This window comes from Spinacia oleracea, chromosome 1, assembly GCF_020520425.1.
Source record: "Spinacia oleracea cultivar Varoflay chromosome 1, BTI_SOV_V1, whole genome shotgun sequence".
NCBI lineage: Eukaryota > Viridiplantae > Streptophyta > Magnoliopsida > Caryophyllales > Amaranthaceae > Spinacia > Spinacia oleracea.
This window is the reverse complement of record NC_079487.1, coordinates 122,416,690-122,437,666: the sequence shown is the minus strand read 5'-3', so window position 1 is coordinate 122,437,666 and position 20,977 is coordinate 122,416,690. Positions and strand designations below refer to the sequence as shown.

Here is a 20,977-nt window from a genome sequence, read left to right as displayed (position 1 = left end):
AAAAACAACATTAAAGTTAGTTGGTGCAATGTTTTGTACTTGAAGCTAAAACAGAATTGCTTCCCATTTAGGTATTTTGTGCATATTTTGCAACAACAATGGTTAAAGAAATGTGATATTATTTCTCATTAATTGTGTTTACTTCATGATTACAAACAGTAGGATTACAAACATCAATATCCCCATTTGTATTACGACGTTAACTACTTTATGTTGATGTTTTAGCTTTTTCTTCATTTGCTTTAATTCCTCTTCCATCTTATGGCTTCCCCTGTTTTCAGCACTTTCTCCTTCGTCTAAGCTTCCCCTTTGTTGTCCTTCATGCTGTTTCCCCCTGTTTTCTTGCTCAACTACTTCCTTGCACCATCTTAGATTGTTGCAAGGATCACACTTGTAGTACAACCTTTGTGGATTGAGCGTTGTATCGGAGCTTCGGATGGCAAATTTCCTACCACAATAACAAACTTTGTTAGGCACTCTAATGTATGTGGACTCATTGTGTGTGGATGATGATTTGGAAACAAAATTCATGACACAAATCTAATGAAATTAGCAAAGCAAAGCAAAACAACATCTAAATGACAAGAAACATTCAGAAAATGGGTTTTTATAGTCAAGCAAGACCAACGACTACTTTTCAAATGACAAAAACTAGCCGTTGGAACATCAGAATACCTATTTATATATAAGTTTTGGGCATTTGGTGAAATAAGTTTAATAATAGGGGTATTTGGTGAAATAAGATTAAAAAAGGGGCATTTGGTGAATTATGAAACTAGGCTAACGACGGACTAACGGACCGTTAACTGTGTGGACATTTGATGATATTGTTCGATTTGTCAGGGGTATTTGGTAAATTATTGGAACTTGATGGGCATTTGGTGAATTACATCAAAACTCAGGGGCATTTCATGAAATATCCGGAAAAAAAAACCAATAAGTGGACAAACAATAATTCTCTCATTTCAAAACATAATCTAAAATTTCTTTCCCTAAATTTAAAACACCAAAGAAATCAAAGACAAAAAGAAAATTATAGGAAAAAGGAAAAGTAATATCAATACAGTACTTTCCTTACTTTTTTTCACTCTCCTTCGCCTTCTTCTTCTTTCCTTGCTCTCTCTCTCTCCTCACTCCCCTCTTTCTCTCCAATGTCGCTCCTTTTCAGAGACAGGAGCTCACTCGGAGATTCCAGGCGAGAAACCACTCCTCCTCCACCATCACCACCGCCTCCACCACCGTCGTCTTCTCTCTCCTCACCTTTCGCCACCGACCTCACTCAATCTCTTTCCATCCACGACCTCCGCTCCACCGCCTATGAAATCTTCGTCGCAGCATGCCGCACTTCCTCCGGAAAATCTCTCTCCTCCGCCTCCCCTACATCCACTGCGCCTTCCACTAACGGCGGCGCCAACTCCGGCGGCAATTCCGGAGGATTACAACGGTCGTTAACTTCGACGGCGGCGAGTAGAATGAAGAAGGCGTTAGGGTTGAGATCTTCAGCTTCGTCAAGCTTAGGGTTGAGAAGAAGTAGTAATGGCGGTAGTCCTGGGTCACAGCTCGGTGAGAGTAGCCCTAAGACTAAGCCTTTGACTGTTGGTGAGCTTATGAGAGTTCAGATGAGAGTCTCTGAGACTGTTGATTCCAGAATTCGACGAGCTTTTCTAAGGATCGCTGCTTCTCAGGTGAGATCTCGTCGTTTTTTGTCTTAATTTGTTGAATTGTTAGTTAATTCCGAGTTTTCGGAGTTTGTTGATCATAATGTAGATGCTTTATGCTTCAATTTTAGTTAATTTTCTCCATAATTAGGAAATTCAAGCTCAATTTGTCAAATTGTTGTACTGTAGTATTACGATTTGCTGGAAATTGCGAAGTGTTGATCTTTTTAGAATTTGTAAATCTTTTTGTTTTAGGTTATTGAATTTGATAGCGAGTTAATTAATATTTAATTGATTGATGATCCAATGTATTGGTCAGCTTAGGATGATGAGATAAAATTCAAATTGAGCTTTTGTTAAGTATTTTTGTCGGTGGATTCTATCTTACTTCACGCGAAAGCTATAAGAGGAAAAGGCCTTTTATGGGAAATTTTTATTCAATTAGGTTAGTTGGTGAGAGGTATTGTAAGGCGTAAGAGTTCATCGTTTTTAATTATTTTTTCCAGGGGATTTAGATATGATGTTATTATGAATCTGACATTTGGAAAAAGGGGGGATAAAACTTTAGATGTCTTACACAGTTGTAGCCTATGTTTCTTGGACTCGGGTACGCGTCCAAGTTTCCGACTCGGCTAAATTGGGAATATTTTAGATTGTTTAAGTAAAAATTGAAGTATCAAAGTGTTCATACATTTGGAGAAAGGGGGGATAAAACTTTAGATGTCTTACACAGTTGTAGCCTATGTTTCTTGGACTCGGGTACGCGTCCAAGTTTCCGACTCGGCTAAATTGGGAATATTTTAGATTGTTTAAGTAAAAATTGAAGTATCAAAGTGTTCATACAAATGTCGTGGTGTCGAGGATCAGACACGGGCACTTAGGTAAAATGAAGAGTCTGAGTAGTAAAATTATGTTATTCGGTACACCTAAGATTTTGTATGGTAATAGATAACAGTCAAAGCACTAAAAAAAGACCAGTTGTAGGTACTAAATTCAGAAGTATCATTATGAACGAAGATAATCAATTTGGTCATTGTGGTAGGACAGTTGAACTGAACTCAAAGTTTCAGACTTTCATCTTTCTTCAGGCAGTAAAGAATATGGGTTTTATCCATGAAAGAAAGGAAGTGAAAAAAGAGCCTGATTAGCTTACCAAGATTTACAAAAAGCGTAAATCTCAGACCCAAAAGGATAAAATGCAATGGAAGACTCCAAAGTGCCTCTTCGTATGATGTGCTACTAGTGCATATCCCAAAGATTAGTTTTATCATCCCTCATACTCTCAGAGGATGTGTCTTGTATGCATTATGAGGAATTTTTTTGTAGCATATAGCATTGCCCCTAACTTCGTTTGAATTAAATTATTGAATTAGATCCGTCATCATATTCTTGTTAGATAATACCACCAGTCAATCACAATAAATCTGATTGGGATTATATTTTCTTAATTTTGTCACAGTCAAAGGATTTGCACTGTTTCTTTTGCTACCCTTAGTCTCTCATGTGTTCAGAAAAGTTCGTAGTTTGATATGAGAGCCATAACCTTGATGTGTTCCATTGTTTCTCTATGCTTCTAGAAACTAAACCAGTTACTATACTCATGTCCTTGTCACAGCTTGGAAAACGCATTGATAACTTGGTTCTGCCATTAGAGCTGTTACAACAGTTGAAGTCATCAGACTTTACCGATCAACAAGAATACGATGCATGGCAAAAACGAAATTTGAGGGTTCTTGAAGCTGGTCTTATTTTACATCCTTATCAGCCAATTGGGAAAGCTGACGCTGCTTCCCAAAGATTGCAAAAAGTTATTCGGGGAGCTCTGGAGAGGCCTATAGAGACTGGAAAAAATAATGAATCAATGCAAGTTCTTCGCAGTGCTGCAGTGGCTTTGGCCTGCAGAGCAGCTGATGGATTGGCCGATTCTTGTCACTGGGCTGACGGGTTCCCTGTCAATCTCTGTCTCTATGAGATGTTGCTGGAAGCATGCTTTGATGTAAATGATGAATCAGCGATTATTGAAGAGGTTGATGAACTTATGGATCTTATCAAGAAAACCTGGCCTATTCTTGGCATTAACCAAATGTTGCATAACCTCTGTTTTACATGGGTTCTATTTAATCGTTTTGTTGCTACTGGTCAAGTTGAAAATGAACTACTATCTGCAGTTGATGGTCAGCTAGAAGAAGTAGCAAAGGATGCAAAGACAACAAAGGATTCAGTATACGCCAAGTTTCTGAGTGCAACATTGACTTCTATTTTGGGTTGGGTTGAAAGACGGCTGCTTGCATATCATGACACGTTTGATAGTGTTAATATTAATACCATGCCTAATATTGTTTCTATTGGGATATCAGCGGCTAAAATATTAGTTGAAGATATATCCCACGAGTATCGTAGGAAGAGGAAAGGTGAAGTTGATGTGGCTCGCAGCAGAATTGATACATACATCAGGTCATCACTTCGCACTGCATTCGCTCAGGCAAGTTTATCTGTAACGTTATTGTTTTTGCAAGTTATTCAGAATTTTTTTCACTTTCCTATTAGTCATCTCTTTCGATGTCTTTTGTGAGAGGGATATATAGTTACATACACAGTCTACGGGAATTAACATGGAAGTGTATAACAAGAGGAGAGTTTCTCTTATTTTGTGTGAGACGCATTAGAACATCTGGGTGTGAACTTGTTGAAATAAAGAGTGTGTACGGTGGGAGGCAGAAGATTTTCTCGAGGAACTTTACTAACTACCTAAATGTGCTGGGTTGGGCTGGTTGATGTGGATTTTGCCAAGTTTTATGTACTGTCTATAGCTAGGTTGTAGAACAAAAGTAGTTGTGGTGGGCGTGGTCTTCACAAATTGGGTTTTTATTTTTCTTTTTACTTTTTTAATGTGTCAAGAGCTGATTGTAGACTCTGAATGGCTTTCTATGTATTTGAATTGGAGAATCCTATTCATTAACTTATACGTCCATGTAAATCATAATTTATATTTCGTGTATATATATATATATATTTTTTTTTCTTTTCTTTTCCAAAAGCACTGATGAATTGATGTTGGAGATACATTCGTTTTTTAAAACTGCAGAGAATGGAGAAGGCAGATTCAAGCCGGAGAGCATCAAAGAATCAACCAAACCCTCTTCCTGTTCTTGCAATCCTGGCTAAGGATGTTGGGGAACTTGCTTCCCAGGAGAAGAAAGTATTCAGTCCAATATTGAAGAGATGGCATCCTTTGGCTGCCGGTGTAGCTGTTGCTACCCTACATGCTTGCTATGGAAATGAACTGAAGCAGCTCATTTCGAGTATTACGGAGTTGACACCTGATGCTGTGCAAATATTGAGAGCAGCTGACAAGTTGGAGCAAGATCTTGTGCAGATAGCAGTTGAGGATTCAGTGGATAGTGATGATGGTGGCAAGGGAATTATCCGTGAGATGCCACCATTTGAGGCTCAAGCTGCCATAGCCAATTTGGTTAAAGTATGGATGAAGATGAGATTAGATAAAATGAAGGAAAGGGTTGACAGAAACATACAACAAGAGGTACATCATATCTAAGTTGCCTTTATTGGAGTTTTTCTAACAAGTCGTACACTATCGGGATGATTATAAACATTAACTTTTCACTAAAAACAGTGATGTTGCCCACGTATTTGTAAGTTCCTCCAAGATAGCTATCAGTTAGCATTTAGCACTGTGGCAGAAGGCGTTGTTTAGTTTAGAAGCCAGAGTTGTTTTATAGTATGCGAGAAGTCAGCCTGTACAATTACCCTTGTCGAGCAAATTTTGTTTGGAATATCATGCTTAACTTTACTATGAGATGGTGATATGAAACCACACGTAAGACGTAACTATAATCCCAGCACTTGTGATATTCAAAATTTACGTGGTACATGAAAACAGCACAAACTGCTTTGTAGCAGTTCCCGGATTATCTGAGGGACTAAGTATCTTATAACACCATCACCATTACCATTACCATTACCATTACCATTACCATTACCGTTGCCATTACCATTACCATTACCATTGCCATTACCATTGCCATTACCATTCCCATTACCATTACCATTACCATTACCATTACCATTACCATTGGTGTCTTCACCTACAGTGGATTAAGAGTGTTGAGTTTGTTTCCTCAGTATCCTTACCCCCCCTGTAATTCAAGGAGAATGTTAGGGTGAAAGCTGTGAAAATCGCACAAAGCACACAATGCTTTGCTGTTATTCCTAAATTATTCCAGGCCACTCTGTATCTAAGGGATGAAAACTGTTAAAAACAGCACAAACTGCTTTGCTGCTATTCCTGACTTATCTAAGGGTCTGTATCTTACTACTCAATTACCATTACTGTTGGTGTCTGCACCTGACCTATGGTGAATTGAGGTGTTGAGTATGTTTCCTTACCCCCTGTAATTGCAAGGAGAATGATAATCCATCTAGAGCCTTGATTGTCAAGAGTTTGAGCAGCTTTGACCGATGGGATACTTCGCTAGAAATAGGTAGAGTCATCTGTCTCATCTCTTATAAGCATCCAAAGTGGGTGTTTGAGCAATTGTGGCATCTGATTTTTCTAATTCTGTTATTTATTTCGGGAACTCAGTATTCCTCATGCTAATCACTTGTCTGGGAAATTATGGAAGTTAATCCTTGTGAAGATGTTTATAAACATTTTCCAAAACATTTTAATCTCTGTCCTACAATGTCAGTCTTGACAAATGTGACTTCGCGAGTTTTGTGTCACAGCGCTTAAAGCCTGACAATCTTTGTTGGATGGAGAGCCGTGTGTTGGCTCCTTATTAGACAGTAATTTATTCATTTAGCCTGTAAATAGGCTAGACTTCTGACTCCTGATGTTATATGCCAAAGCTATTCCATGTACGACCCTATCTGGTGCAGGACTAAATTGAACTTATACAGAGTAAAATGTAATTCTTGGAATCAGTCTCCTGCTGTAGCAAAGTTTTTTTTTTTTGTAATGCTACTTGAAATCTGGTTTGGCATAACCTAACATTGCTTGCAAAAAATATTAGGTTTGGAATCCACGCGCTAGTCAAGACGGACTTGCACCATCGGCCATTGAGGTTCTACGGGTTGTTGATGAAATTTTGGATGCATTCTTTCAGCTACCTGTTCCAATGCACCCTGCACTGCTTCCTGACTTGGTAGTTGGCCTTGATCGATGCTTACAGTACTATGTAAGCAAAGCAAAGTCTGGCTGTGGTATGTGCCTCTTAATCTCTGGTATTTCCAGTTCTTTGTTTTAACATCATAATCTTTATAGTTTCTCTCGGTCGCAGGATCACGTAATACATTTCTGCCGACTATGCCAGCTTTAACCAGATGTGCAATAGGATCAAAATTAGGTGTATTTAAGAAAAAAGATAAACCATTGAATTCTCAGAGAAAGAGTTCTCAAGTTGCGGTGAATGGGGATTCTTCTTCTGGAGTGCCTCAACTTTGTGTACGGATAAACACCTTACAAAAGATCCGGTCAGAGTTGGAAGTCGTAGAGAAAAGAATTATCACCCTTTTGAGGAACTGTGAGTCTGCTCGTGAAGAAGACTTTTCCAATGGCACAGGGAAGAAGTTTGAGTTGACACCAGCAGCATGCATAGAGGCAATTCATCAGCTTTCTGAAGCTGTAGGATATAAATTAGTCTTCCATGATCTGAGTCATGTTCTATGGGATAATTTATATGTTGGAGATGCATCATCTTCAAGAATTGAACCTTTTCTACAGGAGTTGGAGCAGAACTTGTTGGTCATATCAGACACTGTGAATGAAAGAATACGCACACGGATTATTACCGACATCATGAAAGCATCATGTGATGGATTCTTGCTGGTTTTGCTTGCCGGAGGGCCCTATCGTGCCTTTTCCCAGAAGGATTCACAGATCATAGAGGATGATTTCAAAGCCCTTAAAGACCTTTTCTGGGCTAATGGTGATGGATTATCCAATGATTTAACTAATAAATGTTCGTCTACAGCAAGGGAAGTTCTTCCTCTCTTCCGAACTGATACAGAATCTCTCATTGAGAGTTTTAGACGTGTGACTATTGAAACTTACGGTTCTTCTGCCAAATCCAGATTTGGGTTCCCGTTGCCTCCTACTTCCGGTCAATGGAACCCTACTGAACCAAACACATTGTTGCGTGTTCTCTGTCACAGGAATGATGATGCTGCTTCTAAGTTCCTCAAAAGGACTTATAACTTGCCCAAGAAACTCTAGTTATTGACACGGCTACCCCTGTATCATTTATCAGAATTTTGGATCACAAGAATGGTACCAAGGTTTTGTGCAGTTTGGTTGAAAAGCAGCAATTGCTTGGTAAAGTTTTGTACATCACTTAATTAAACTTTGGTTGAACACAAATCTGAAACTTGGCCATTGGAACAGAAGACCAAATACCTTCTGAAGCTTCTACTGGTTGTGGTATAGTAATGGCAAAGATAGTCACATTTCTGTAGAAGATCATTATTGCCTTTTCAACGGCAATCCATCATAGGCTCGTAGCAGTGTTGTATTCTTTTTGCTCATTTTGCAGGCATTTGCAGCATGAAGTTGATAGCTGTGTGTTGTGTAATTGTTTTCCTTGGTCCAGATGTTTGGTTGCTTCTGGTATGAAGCGCAAGCACAGAAGGTTTGATAGAGATCTACTACAGTTAGTTGCTATATGTATGTATTATAGCCATCGTTAATTCTTATAATGTAATTGAAATATATTTTTTTAATCAAAATATTCATTATTATTTGTTTACACCTGTTCTCACTTCTGAACCAATTGTTGGTGTTATGAGGAATTTGTAGTTGTATCTCAGAAATTTGCACCCAACATTGTTAAATTATATTGTTAAACATAGATGTAAAGGTAAGCCAATATAAATATTACCAGAACTTATATCTCATACAGAGTATGAAGGCATAGTGCAGAGTGTGTTTTACATAAATCTTCACTATAGCCACTAACTATAATACATCTCTTAACAGCTCCAATCTTGTCACCACTCACCATGAAATGCTGCTACATCTCTTACCAAGGTGCTCAAGAGGGGTATAAAATATATCTGATTAGCCATTACTCAGTTAATTGAGTATGATTATCTGGTATGAGTACCATTTAAGTATTTGTTGGCTCATCACTAACATAATACTTCAAAGAGGATAAAGCGGTTAAGTGCGGCAGCAACTGTGTTTAAAATACGGGGGTCACCTCTTTAAAAATATAAGACTCTACTGTGCACCTGGTTGATCTTCGTGAATGGCTCCATGTCAATAATTCCCAAACCAATGACGGGAAAGCTGTGATACACAGCTGAATAGACCCAAAATTGCACAAAATGTCACTGTTCTTCAAGAATAGCACGCCCAAGATTTGTAGCAAGAGCCAACCGGACAGTACTCAAGGCTTGGGTTGGCAAGTCAGCTTCAACATAATCAGGGCGCATCCTTGCCATGGACAACTCTTGGAGCTTATTCAGTAATAGGTTGGTCTGTGCGACATCAAGAAGGGGACCCTCCCGCCATGTGAGTAGCTTCAACTGCCAATAACAGCAATTATTAACTGATGGTTATGAACAAAACAATAGAGTTTATACACACACAAAAGCATGTTAATATAAGAGTAACAACATACATCAGATACAACCTCATATCTCATACTATATGCAATTTTGATGTCAGACATCTAGTAAACCTTGTTAAGTCATCGGATCTTTTGCTGAGCTGAATAACTTAAATTCTATGCCAAAAGAAGAGTACACACTTTCCTCACAATTCTAGACATGACAGATTATAAGCTCTCTTACCGAGTCATGAAGAAGAGGTAACCAGAATTGCTGAGGCGTAGATGGGTTCTTCATGAGCTGCAAAATTAGCAACATAATCAGGAGGAGGCGCTGATGACAAAATATGACGAGAAGATTGGTCTATGAAGACAGATCAGAAACTTTGATAGTTATGCAAGCAAATAAATATAGTGACAAGATCTCCTTAATACCAGATAGCAAAAAATGGGAATATGTACAAATATTTCTTCCTTCTGTTTAAAAGGAAGAATGTCAATCTGTTGCTTTTAGGAATTTTGAAAGGGCCTTTACTCCACAAGATTTTGAGAATAAAGAGGCCCCAGGCCTATCTTGCATAAAGAACTAGCTTCCAGTTACTAAGTACTTGTACTTGAGAAGTTTTAAACAATGTGTACCAGAATGAGGGATTCCACAGCTTGCCTTGCAGCATCAGTAGCCTTCCCATCAACAACTTGCTGCAGGGATCTTTTGAAATCTCTGTACCTAACGAATAGAAGGTATAGATGAAATTAAAAAAAATGAACTAACAGGAAAATAACAAAAAGAGAACGCCTCTAAATGTTTCCATGTATGAATTGGTTAAAATTGATCCGAACTTTATGAATATGTAGGTTACATACTTGTGCAGAAACTCTAGACCCCCAGCAGTTCTTGTGTCAGAGCCTAATAATTCAATCAATCCTTCCCATTGCTGCAAAAAGTTAACCATAAAAGTTTGAGTAAATTAAATTCAAGGTTAAGGCCGCAGGACAATCAGAATGCTGCATGACATAGAATTTCTATAATTATTTGGCCAAATTAAAATATCATTACCTTGAAGCTCTCTTCAGATACTGATTTCCCAACAAAATCAAACAGCTGTTGAGCAATTTTATTGAGACGAATTTCATCCTGAGCTTGTTGAAGCCAAAAGATACCAGAACCCTTTCGACCATGCTTCCAGTGATGTACACCAGCAATCTGACATAGGATCGAATTACTAGGTTAAATCTAAAAATGTGCAAGGATTATCTCCTCCAAATCTCCTAATGAAATAGAATCAAAGAACATGATGCAAGTAACTAATCACGAGCCTATCCGGGGCTCAGAAAATACATCAGCATCATAATATAAGTAAACCATTGTATACCTTCATGATGTTTGAACTGACAGTATCAAGTTCATACAAACGGCAGATCTCTAGGTTCTGTTTAGACAAAACTCATCAGAAGTCAGGCAAAAGTAAAGGAGGACATAGGTTAATTGAATATTCAACATGGTACTCACTTTGAGCAATCCTTGCTTTAAGTGTACAGGTTGCCTGTACAGTAAAATCTCTAACATTCCCATTCCCGGCCTGCAAGATGTCAAATATACTGGAGCAATCTGGGAACAAGTAGGATGAAATTAGAATGGCAAAAATGCTCCAACAAGAAACAAACATGCACTTAACATAAGCATATAGACACAAGCAATCCATCTTAAATCCAAAATATAAATTTATGTTTTATCCCCTTTCCACCCAGAGTTCCTGACTCCCAGATAAACACATGTTGGCCCAACAAGTCTTTAAAAAATGAATATATCACTGCTTAAACAACTCAACTAAGCTAATAATAGATATGCAGAATATGATAAAAGAAATAGTATCCCTTCGGCAGTGTAATCTTAAGGTTTTTCCATCAATTTCACAAGTTCCAGAAATGGAGCACATCAAATTAATATAGATACTTAAATTGGTATTGGACTCCAAAAGGTTGAGTTCATACAGAAAAACAACGTCAAACAATGGGGTCAGCTGTATGAATGGAAATTTATCTTCCATGGGCATCCACAAAGATTCTCTTTAGTCTTTATACATTTGCTTCTATCTAGTGCTACATGCTCTTGCAGATTCTCCTAATGTCATTCATAACTCCATCAGTCATGTTTCCTCGACTTCTTTTGAATTCTCCATTATCTAAATCCTCCACCTTCGACGTCTCAAATGCCCAAACTGATAGCCGATTCTCCACAATATTGTCCTCAAATCCGCAACTCCAATCTTTCTCCGAATATCTACAATCCTAATTCTACCCCTCAAGGAATTCCCACCCATCCATCTCAAACAGTCTGCTACAATCATCTTTTTAAGATGCTCCTTCCTAAACGCCCAACACTCACCTCCAGAATTTCCATCCTGCAAAATTTGAGTTTTAATCCAGTCCAATCAAATCTCCTAAATATTGAGTCCAATCTGCCAAAAAAAACTACAGGGCTACAGCCTACAAGCCTATGGTAGCGGCAAACTGATTATAGTTGACTAAACCATCTAACCCAAAAAACAGATACTAAAGTTTCATTCTTTTCACTTTAATTTCCCTTATCTGAATGATCGAACATACTTTAATTAATCTCAAGGACTCTTATCTGGGACTTCATTCTCATGATACTTTATCTTTTCAAAGTTAAAAGAGCGAGGCCTTAGCTTTTTCATGGTGAATACCCCCACCAACACACTGTTGATCATAACATTATGGGAGAAAAGGCAGAAGATAGTTGTCAAATACAAACATCCTATCAGATATTATTACTTCTTAGTTGTTGATCAACAATATACTCACCTGCCATGTTAATTGATTAGAGGCAAGAACTTGAGCATAAACAAGTCGATGGAGCTCCTCAATACTAACTCCTCCTAGATTCTGGCGCACTTCATGCAAAAGAATTTCTGACTGATCATTTCCAGCAGTCAACAACTCAATGGCATGGGTCACCATCCTACACGTAAGGAAATTAATCTATGACTAGTTGAAATTAAGAAAAAAGACTCATGTTTCTGAATTTCATCACTACCTCTTGATCAACATCAAAATTAACTAGGAAAAATGAAATTCAATTCAAGAAGAAATGACTAGATAATTGATAATCAATAGCAGTTCGATTTTCATGCTTCATAGTTTAACGTTTGCATTGAAGAAAGAGTTAACTCTGTGAAGCCAACACTTAAAAGTTAAATCAAACCAAAGAAAAATAAGCTCTTGGCTACTCACCATGGGCCAAAAGCTCTAGAGCATTCTGCTAAGACAACCTGAAGTCAGAAACAAAAAAAAAGCCACAATTCATAATTAGAGGCAGAAAAAATGAGACCTTTTTTATAAGCAACAACTATAATTTGGGTGCTTATTAACAGCTGAATCAATAATCCCCTCAGACCCAAAATCTAAGTCATTTTACCCAATTTCTACAATACCAAGGCATCATCAGAATCACACGGAGTATTATAAAGGATCAAAGGACACTTCATATAATGAATTCAATATTAGATGTCATTTTACGATGTCATTAAATGATTAGAACGAATTCTAAATATGTCAAAGTAGCAAGAGGGAAAGCAGGAAAAAGTACATCATAGAAAACAAAAAATCCATAAAATGAGAATATCACATCCCCACCTCAGTATTTTCTCCAAGAATTCCAACCATAAGTCCCATCAAGCTATGAGGATGAGATACAGGCTTCAGCTGGATGCATTTCTGAGCTTGGCTGTACAAACTTTCGAACCCCTGATTCAAAATAAATGTTAACTGCATTTCACCTCAATAGTCACCAAGTCTTTCCAATGAAAAAGCATTACACTAACCACTGTGAAGGGCCTGATGTATATAAAGTGAGCTATGTAAAGTTCAACCCAATGACATGTTGTAGCAGAAAGATGTTCAGTGTTTCCCAGCATAATCTGTAGAATTTTTCTCAAACCCTCCCTGGTTTTCTGGTGGCCGCACTGAACCCAGTAACCACTACACTCCAGCTTAGTAACTCGTGCACGCCATGTTTCCCAACCCTAGGTATTTGCACAACATCAGCATTAAATAGTGTGATGTCTTATACTAGGCCAAAAAAGAGTATAATATACCTTGATGAAGTCAGTCTTATTTTTATAGCATTCCCCCAATCTTCCAGCTTGTAGTTCAGGACGTAGACGTGGCATTTTTGAAACAAGAACAACTACTGCTTCCACAAGCCCATTCTCTGTCTATTCCGGTACAAGCACAAACATAAATAAATAAAAATAAAAAACAAAAAAAACTGTGAGCTATTTGATAAGAAACAAGTAAAAATGGTTAATAAATAAATTCATAAGCATAAGTGTATCCTTCAGCGTGAATGCACTAGAAAAGAAAGTCGATAACTGCCATGGGACATCGAACAGCATGAAGACATTTCTAGGACAGGGATTGTGTTTTTTTTTCTTTTTTTGAGGGAACTAGGACAGGGATTGTTAATGCTACTAGGAAAATTTTCAATTCAGCAGTTTCTTTATCCCCAAAAAACTTATGAAACAAAATCAGCAGGTCAAGAAATGTGAAACAGGACAACAAACATAAAATGTATCTATATTTGATAGATCATGCAGGATGTTAGGAAAGATAATTTCCAACTCAAAATCAGAACTGAAGTATTTGTGCCTAGAACAGAACATTCATTTGTGCAAACCAGCCTTCAGAGATAAAAAACTAGCCAACTCCTAAGGATCACAACATTCTGTAATCTGTACCATAGCTTATACTTGAAGCAGACAATGACGTATCTGAAGCGTCTATCAATTGTCATAATAACCATGCCCCCAAACTATTCGATTTCCCAAAAGCCACAAAGATTGAGATTTTGAGAACTTGTATCCCATCTATAAAACTAAGATGATTTCAGAGAGGAGATTCAACCATTTACAGCGTCACAGACATGGAAACAAAAGGGGAGATCCTAAGGCTCTCACAGCCCCAATCCAGCAAGGAACACATCCTTGATATAAGAAACTGCTAGCTTCCAAAAGCAAAGAAATTACAAAGGTTCTTCTAGCACCAGTCATGGCCAACAATGAACGAACATATTTGGATAAACATTCAGCATCCCTAAGACAAGCCCCAGATTAAGCACAGTATACATTCATTGATAAGATCCAACAGCATAACAGCACAAATGTGAGAGAGCGGCTAAGTGTGAGCTTGATACAGATGTATCTGTTTACACAACAGAGAGTTTGCAACGATCCTTCAATACATGTAGGAAAATGGGTCCCAGAACTCAAAACTACGAAGTGCTATGACTAGCAGGATATGTAGAACAAGCATCGATTGGTGCTGCACCTGAACCCATGAAGGCAGTCTCAGGGACTCTGAACTACTTTCTTCAAATGCCTTTCATCAAGTACAGCAGTCAACATCCACAATGACAAATCCTTCTACTTTTGGTAAGGCAGGTTCAAACGGAAGAAGTAGATAAAGCAAAGACCTCTTTCCATTTTCTCTTCCTAAAGTGAGAATTGCATAACAAATTGTCCAAACTGTAAGGCCTTATAGTTTAATTGGTTAACATGTACAGCTATCACCTCGGAACAAAATCCCTGCTGACAGGGGAGGCAGAGCTGGAAAATCAAAGAGGTACGTCCGATAAAACATCATTTCCAGCCATTTCACATAATAACCTGCTCAACGGCTTCGTGTAATTTAGATTTTAGTAAAAGAATATGCAACTCTGGTGTGTTTAAGAACTCCAAAGGGTTTCAACTGAAGTCTGAACATTGTAGTCAAAGCTTCTGCTCTACAGCTTACCAGTCCAGTAGGTCTAGTGACTGATTTTCAGTCCTTCCAGCAAGCCATGAAATCTCAAATTATAGCTATTGGCTATTTCCTTAACAGCAAGAATATTTCCTTCAGTAATTCCACACTATGTCTTATATAACGAGACTTCAACAGATAAAAATTAAGGAATGTGGAGGGAAAACAATACTCAGAAAAAAGAAAACACTACTAAGAGATAATCTTACTTAAGAGAAACACTAGTAAGAAAAGAGTTTGATACCAGAGAAAACAATTAAGGAAGACTATAGAGACATCGAGCTAGACAGAACCATTGAGGGAGGAAAACACTAGAGCAGCACAAGAGAACATTAATAAGATCGGTGGGCCTGAGATTAGACAAGAGCAACAGAAGTCCTACCTCACGCCTGCTAAGCTGATCAAGTTGATAAGACCCATGTAGACGCAACAATTTAACCTGCAAGAAGCACTTAAGAGTTTAAAATATAGGACCCATCAAAGGCATTCATAGCACACTGCTTCCCCATTCACATACCACAATATCCAACCAGCCAAGAGCTAGCGCTGACGATAAACAATCCCAGTACTTTTGATCATCCTCAATCGTCTGCATAAAAAGAACATTTAGATATGAAATTTTCCAAACTCCAAATTTATATTATTATCTAGCCTTAAAATAGCACAACTCATGATAAATAAATTTTCTGGTTAAAACTGGTGTTAAATTGAAAAGCCTGAAGCCTGCACAACTTCAGGTTGAAAGTTGATTATCTACAACATTTTATTTTATTTAAGAAGGCAGCAAGGAGGAACATTTTAGCACAAGAGAACTACCTGCATGTTCAAAAGACGTTGCTGCAAATCCACAAGTTTTGAGTACACCGTAAACTGAGTTTCAGAAAATAGGCTATCATAGTCCTGGCAGGATGAAACAAATAATAAATTACCAGGATTCGTACAGCACTCTAGGCACAAGCGCACAGGTGCTAGTATTTCAAAGACCGATATATAAGAAAGCTACAGATCTTTACAGCTAGCCAATCCACAAGACGTTCAGGTAGCCAAGCTTGAGACTGTTTGTCTGCATAAAAAATTTCCAATAGCTCCCATGCAGCTTTTAAACTTGTTGGCTCCTCATCTACCTAAACAATAAGGGCATAAAAGAACACGAATTCATTTAAGATAAATATATCATTGAAGACGTAGCCTAATGGCTCAGATTGAAGATTCAGTTTTAAATAGATTTTAATTCTTCGATTACTTCCACAAATGTTGCCACACCAAAATACGTAAAGAAAAATAAAATCCCATAATTACCATCAGAATTCTTCTTGGGTCATCAACAATTGAACTAGCCATTGACTTTGTTGTACCGAGAAGTGAGTTTATCTCCTTGCTGTACTCCATGACATACTCCCACCTGGCAAAATTTAACATTGTGAATGACCACTTACAAAGACACAATTCACTAAGAGTTACTACCTCCATTACTTAAAGATGCTATCGTTTGCCTTTAGGACAGCTTTCAATACATATTTTGAGCGTCGATATCTATAAATAAGTACTATAAAAAAATTATAAAATTTGATAATTTGAAACCACACATCTAGAGAAATCAAACAAGATCCCATATGAATATGATTTTTCTTATATATTTTAAAAAGAGTAGATTCCACTTGCATTGGACTCTTAAAAGATTCTAAATAGGGACATCTTTAAGGAACGGAGGTAGTAAAAGAGAAGGATATTCATAAACTTAATGTAGTTAAAAATGACTATTGACTCAAAAGAACAGTTGCACAGAGTAGAGCCAAAACAGACCATAACCAAGCATACGACTTCAAGATTCTTAAAACAAAAGCAAAATGACAAGGTAGAAGAAAAAAATTGCACCGTATTACAGTTGTGTTCACAGACTGGGTGTCAGAAACCATGGTCTAAATTTTTAATAAAATGGATTCCCGAGCATAGAAAAAGACATAGATAATTACGAGTTTTGGGGCCTTCAGCCATGGCAACAGATGAAGGCAAAAGAACAAGAATTCCAAAGTAACCTTCTCTAAAAAAATAATGGAACCTGTTCCTAATTTTGAAGGTGTCTCAAGAAGGACATGGAGCCCAAGTGCCCTGCGTTTTCTTTTCTTTTTTGATTTATTTTATAAATCAACAACTAGCATAAAGTACAAGAACAGAGTTGTCCAGATCACATATTAGCACAGTTTCGTTTGTTTTGCCCATTGAATAATTTTTAAATTCCTTTGCCGCCTTAGCCCACAAGGAAGCTAAATAAGCTACCCTATTCAACATCATACTGTTACTTGTGTGTTGCAATCAAGCTTAGAGTTTAAAACATTTCACTACCTGTTAGGCTGTTACTTCCAATTACCAATAATACACTCACATTCGAAAATATTAAGCAAATAAAAAACCAAAGTTTCTGATAGCTACATCCAACAATATATATTCTTAGTTCTTCCTTTGCCTTTCAACATCCCTTTCTTTGGTCATGCATTACTGCACATGTCACGAGTCCTGGTTAGGAGGACTTATCACTTCAATTGTTTCAACTCCAAAATCATTATCAGGTAAATGTGAACCAAACTAGAATTCAGAAAGAAAAATAACCTGTTCACCAAACAGAAAAAAAAATGAAAAATTTCATTTCTTTCCCCAAAAATATGGTAACTGCATTATTGAGTTCCCATGCTTAATAACAATGTTAACACAGTAGTTTTTTGGCGTACTTTGGATAGCTTCTTTATTTAGTTTATTTATTATTCATCTTTATTTCTAATATTTAAGGAATATTCTAGATCTTCATTTCCACCTACATAAGGCCATTGGTTATACTTATATTTTGAGTTTTGTGAACTGATGCGCTTATGCTATTGTAGGTTTGTTCAACCCAACAACACTTGTTACAGCTTGTGTTTATCTTCTAATTGCAGTTAGGAAGAGAACTCTTGTGGGCTTGAGATCTATCCAACAACTCCACCACCATATTTTAGTTCTATTTGTTCCTAAACCCCAACCTGTTCAACTAAGGTATCCTACCTTTTCCCATTATTTATATCCTAATGCAACTGAGCTTACTCTTTACTTAAACCTTTACGTGATTTATTATTTATCACACATCACAATCTAGCTTTGTCTCTAACATTCTCTTCATTCTATGCGATATTGAACGCTTGAGGACAACATTTCCAATAACATGCCAAAATAAGCACAAAGAAAAAGAACACAAGCGAAACCTCGAAAGTTCTGATAATTAGTAATGGATTGAAGAATCATATGACATACAATTACAAAGCAAAATCACACAGAAAACATGCAAATTATCAAACATACCAATCAACATTGGATAAAGCTCCAACCGGAAGCTTGGAAAAAGAGAAAGCCGAATTCTTTCGGCTCTGAAACATCGCAAAAGGAGCAACGGAGCCATATACGATCCTCCTCCACTGCGCATCATCGTCAATTCCGCCATTGCCGGCGGATAGCTTCACCTCCACCACACTACCACCGGAAGAATCATCACCATCATTTACTTCTATTCCGCCATTGGAGGAGGGTTGAGGGAGAAGAGAGAGTCGAAGAGTGTTGCCGCGGGACCAGCTAATGGCGATGCGAGAAACTGGGGAGGAGAGAGAATGGTGAAGAGGGTAGATTATGGGTTGTTTTGGAGAAGATGGAGGTGGTGAGAAGAGAGATAATTGGTCGTCGGAATTTGGTGCCGCCGGCGCCGGCATCTTATCGGTGGGGGTTTATTTAGGGTTTTAAAACTGGGGGATTTTGCAGGCAGAGGTTTGTTTAAGCGAAGGAAAACGGGAGTGTAATGTACTGATGTGTTCTCTGGGTTTTTGACTCTCCCTAGTAGAATGTGGAAATGCTTTGACTCTCCCTAATCCCTATGACCCTATTAGATTGCTACTTAAAATTAGTTAGTCAGACATTTAACGATCAAAAGGTCTTGCGCGCACTAGGTGCACAATAAATTTATTGTACATCAAGATAACTTTTACCCATTTTTTGTAACTTTAACCTAGTTTTGATTAACTTTTATATTAGTAAAAAAACGTTGATAGATAAACATTTTAAAGAGTTAAATGAATAATTTTATACATTATTAGTGATTTTGAAGAAATAAGTTTTATTAAAATGAAAAAATTTATCACTAAAAAATGGATAACTTTTACATATATAAGCTTAACTTTTAAACATGTTGAGTTAACTTTTACTATGGTGTACAATATTTATTGTACAACCCTTATAAATAAGAATTTGTGTTTAACGATACTTATTTATAATTTGTCTAATAAGAACGCAATATTTTGGCGATTCTTTATCGAAAATCATCGTGTCATCTGCAGGCGTTAAAAAAAGGATTCTCATTCTCGAATTACCTAGAGAAATTCCAAGTAACTTGGGGCGATCAAAGCAATGTTGATTGAGAGATCGTGCTAAAAGTTCTGCACACAAAATGAAAAGATATTGGGCACCCATTAGTAAGATCTGAAAAGGACACTGTAGTAATGCATTGTTGAACCCAATTGATTCATTTCTGGTGGAAACCTAACTTTTGTAGAGTAATAAAAATAAAAATAGATAATGAAAATGAACTATTCTAATTCTTTAGGAAAATACCTAGCATATCCAATCATTGACAAAAGAGTCACTATTGAGACAATTGCAAACATCCCTCAAAAATAGGATCTCAACTTTCAAAGTGGAAAGCTAAATCACTATTACAAGTGGGAAGATCGGTGCTAATCCAATAAACCTTAGCTACAAAAGCTAATTTTTAAATACAAAGTTTTACTCTTCCTAGTCAAACAAATAAATCCCTTGATAAATCCTATAGAAACTTCTTTTGGAATAAAGATCCAACTATTAAAGCTCACAACTTGATAGTTGGGATTGCATTTGCAAACCAAAATGTTGTGGAGGTCTTTGTTTTAGAAATTGTAGACAAATATATAGCTATATATGCAAATGAAACTTTTATGGAAGAGCTTAACTGGCCCACAAAATCATTGGGTTCAACTAGTAAAAATAATTATTTGAAAGATAAATGTATGTTTGAGTACATTTTGTCTAGTTGTGTGTCGAGACAATGGAAAAATTTAATGAAAATTTGTCATTTAATTTGTTTCGAAAAGTCTTAGATGGCAAGTGGGGAATGGGGCAAAAATTTTGCTTTGGCATGACAATTGGGTTGCCCTTCTCCACTCTCATTTCCAATTGTTGCTCCTTCTAATGCGGGCCAAGTTAAAGTTATAGAATTCATTACATTAGAAAAGCAATGGAATATACCTAAACAAAAAGAAATAATTCCTCTCCACTTTTTGGAGTTCATCACTTCAATTCCTATTCCTAGCAATGATATAGAAGATGAATTGTTTTGGGGTCTTACCCGTAACGACGAATTTTCTACAAAATCAGGAGTTTGGTTAGCACAAGGGTTGGGACCTTCAGACTCTCCAAAAGTAAGTTATAAAATGGAATTGGAATCTCTACACTCCTCCAAAAGAAAACTTTGAAAAATTTGTAACGACGGTCTTCTTTCTAAAGAACGTTTGAATAAAAGTCATGTTTTTTTCCCTCTTGATTGCCCCCTTTGTAACCACCATTGAGAAGATACCTTACCTTTATTATTCTCTTGTCCTTTCACTATGAAACTCTTTTGCATTTTGGAGGAAGAAGATAAATGGCTAAAGCCATACCCGTTATACCTTCCTTAGACTTAGTTGTTAACCTAGACCATTGTAAAGATACGCTGGGGTTAAATTCCCTTGCAAAAACAACTTTTGTATGGTGGACCGCATGGTTCATCCGTAATAGTATTAATTTTAGAAATGAAAGTTTCACTCTTAGTCAATTGGCATAACTAATAAGAAACTATATAAAGATTGGGCATGCACAAAACTTGTAAATCTGGATAATACTTGG

The 20,977-nt window shown here is 37.2% G+C and overlaps 2 protein-coding genes across 2 annotated transcripts; one reads left to right on the top strand and one right to left on the bottom strand.

Moving 5' to 3' along the window:
* The first annotated feature begins 1,058 nt into the window (after window positions 1–1,058).
* On the top strand, window positions 1,059–8,422 carry LOC110787459 (protein unc-13 homolog). Its single transcript, XM_021992082.2, has 5 exons — window positions 1,059–1,685; window positions 3,274–4,140; window positions 4,744–5,199; window positions 6,692–6,881; window positions 6,959–8,422. Exons 1-5 carry the CDS (start codon window positions 1,152–1,154, stop codon window positions 7,891–7,893), a joined length of 2,982 nt encoding a protein of 993 aa, XP_021847774.1. The 5' UTR covers window positions 1,059–1,151; the 3' UTR covers window positions 7,894–8,422.
* A 106-nt stretch (window positions 8,423–8,528) lies between these two features.
* Window positions 8,529–18,926, bottom strand: LOC110787461 (nuclear pore complex protein NUP85). Its single transcript, XM_021992083.2, has 18 exons — window positions 18,377–18,926; window positions 16,346–16,448; window positions 16,060–16,170; window positions 15,863–15,946; window positions 15,564–15,635; window positions 15,429–15,485; window positions 13,345–13,464; window positions 13,072–13,272; window positions 12,884–12,994; window positions 12,482–12,519; window positions 12,053–12,209; window positions 10,737–10,835; window positions 10,600–10,656; window positions 10,284–10,430; window positions 10,091–10,161; window positions 9,866–9,953; window positions 9,471–9,527; window positions 8,529–9,203 (listed from the first exon to the last, which is right to left on the bottom strand). Exons 1-18 carry the CDS (start codon window positions 18,775–18,777, stop codon window positions 9,006–9,008), a joined length of 2,172 nt encoding a protein of 723 aa, XP_021847775.1. The 5' UTR covers window positions 18,778–18,926; the 3' UTR covers window positions 8,529–9,005.
* Between the last annotated feature and the right edge of the window lie 2,051 nt (window positions 18,927–20,977).